Source organism: Lactuca serriola, chromosome 4, assembly GCF_051521515.1.
Source record: "Lactuca serriola cultivar US96UC23 chromosome 4, Lser_US96UC23_V15, whole genome shotgun sequence".
NCBI classification, from domain to species: Eukaryota; Viridiplantae; Streptophyta; class Magnoliopsida; order Asterales; family Asteraceae; genus Lactuca; species Lactuca serriola.
In genome coordinates, this window is record NC_136411.1 from 298247779 (window position 1) to 298249338 (window position 1560).

Sequence of the window (1560 nt, forward strand, 5' to 3'; positions counted from 1 at the left end):
AAGAAATAGTGGGTCGCCACGTATCACCGAGAAATTGCAAGGGGATGAAAACCGAGAGATAGTAATATCTCCACGTCTGTTGTCCCACATTCTGATGCACCTAAATTATTTTCCATTCAAGTGCATGATATGCGGAGTGCTTTCATTCCATCATTATGGGGCTTTTAACTTCGTATAAATTCCAAATTGCAAGGCGGGTAGTTGGTATCACTAAAAATTGTATTTCCCCACTTGAACTCTCAGGTCTCAACAAAAATTTAGAGCAAATAATCAAATGGGGTTTTCTCCAAAACCATCATCCAGGAAAGATTTCCGATCCATTACTTTACCATGCAGATCACATCCAAGCACCTACAGAATCGAAAAAGTGCTGAATAAAGTCAAAACATGGGAGTCCACATCATCGTTATCGAATCCATCGGCAGAAATCATTTGCAGCGGCGTGTTTCAACTGACGGAATTGTATGAATGTTTGGATGACCTTGTCAAAACATGTCCTTCCAAAACTTCGTTAGATTCTAGCAATCAGAACATGAGATGGACGGATGAGTTACTTGATGTATCTGTTATTTTCATGGATATTTTCAGCAATATATCTGATCTCATGTTGCAGACAAAACAACATGTGAGGGATCTTGGGTGTGATCTAAGGAGAAACGGATGTCCAAGCATCGACAGCATCATTGACAATAACACTGCCTTCAGAAAGAAACTGAAAAAAGACATTAAAACGTCTGTGGCTAGTCTGAATCAATTGGATGACATGATTGGCCACTCTCCCTTGGTAGATTTTGAAAACAACCATCTGATATCGGTGATCCGAGTGTTCAGAGAAGTTAAAGCATTCACCACTGTTATTGTACAATTGTTGTTGAAATTCTTGGCTATTCCACTTTCGAAGACAAGATCGAGAAGCAGATGGACAGCAGTCTCAAGATATATATCCAAAAGTAAAGTGGTACCAGAAGAAAAAGCAGATACTAATATAAATGAGTTGCAACACCTTGATGCTGCACTATTCAGATACAGGACAAGTAACAAACTGGAATTCATCCAAATCGTACGAAAGAAACTAGAGGAATTTGAGGCTACTGTCGACGGCATCAACTCTCACTTAGAATCAATATCCAGGCACCTGATTACAACCAGAACCTCACTTCTTAACTTCATCTCTTTCTACTAGCCAAAATATTATCATACACCTGCAATTATCAAGCTACTAGATCTCCAAATATTAGATGATGGATTGAAGCTTTTTGTTTACATTTTTCCAACTTATCATGTAAATCTTATACATTTGTTTAGCTTAGAGTAAATATTGTTATATTGATACACCCTATCAATATTTTTTGAGCCAAGCTTGTGCTTTGGTGTTGAATCAACTCATAGTTGTTACTTTATATTTTCTAGAATATTTCTTTTTTTTTTTTCATTTGAGGTTATTTTGAATATTATTTCAAAAAATGGTGGATTTTGAAAATCTACCACTCCACCACCGATCATATTTTTATAAATATAGTCTCTCAATCTTCGTAATAGCCACAAAAATAGCCGATAATA

The 1560-nt window shown here is 36.5% G+C and overlaps 1 protein-coding gene across 1 annotated transcript; it reads left to right on the top strand.

The window, feature by feature from the left end:
- Positions 1 to 274: 274 nt before the first annotated feature.
- Positions 275 to 1183, top strand: LOC145099445 (uncharacterized). Its single transcript, XM_079037021.1, has one exon. The coding sequence runs from the start codon at positions 275 to 277 to the stop codon at positions 1181 to 1183; it is 909 nt and encodes a 302-aa protein (XP_078893147.1).
- Positions 1184 to 1560: the final 377 nt, after the last annotated feature.

Bases quoted from the DNA above. Each gene is read 5' to 3' on its own strand.
- LOC145099445 (XM_079037021.1), top strand. From the start codon at position 275: ATGGGGTTTTCTCCAAAACCATCATCCAGGAAAGATTTCCGATCCATT.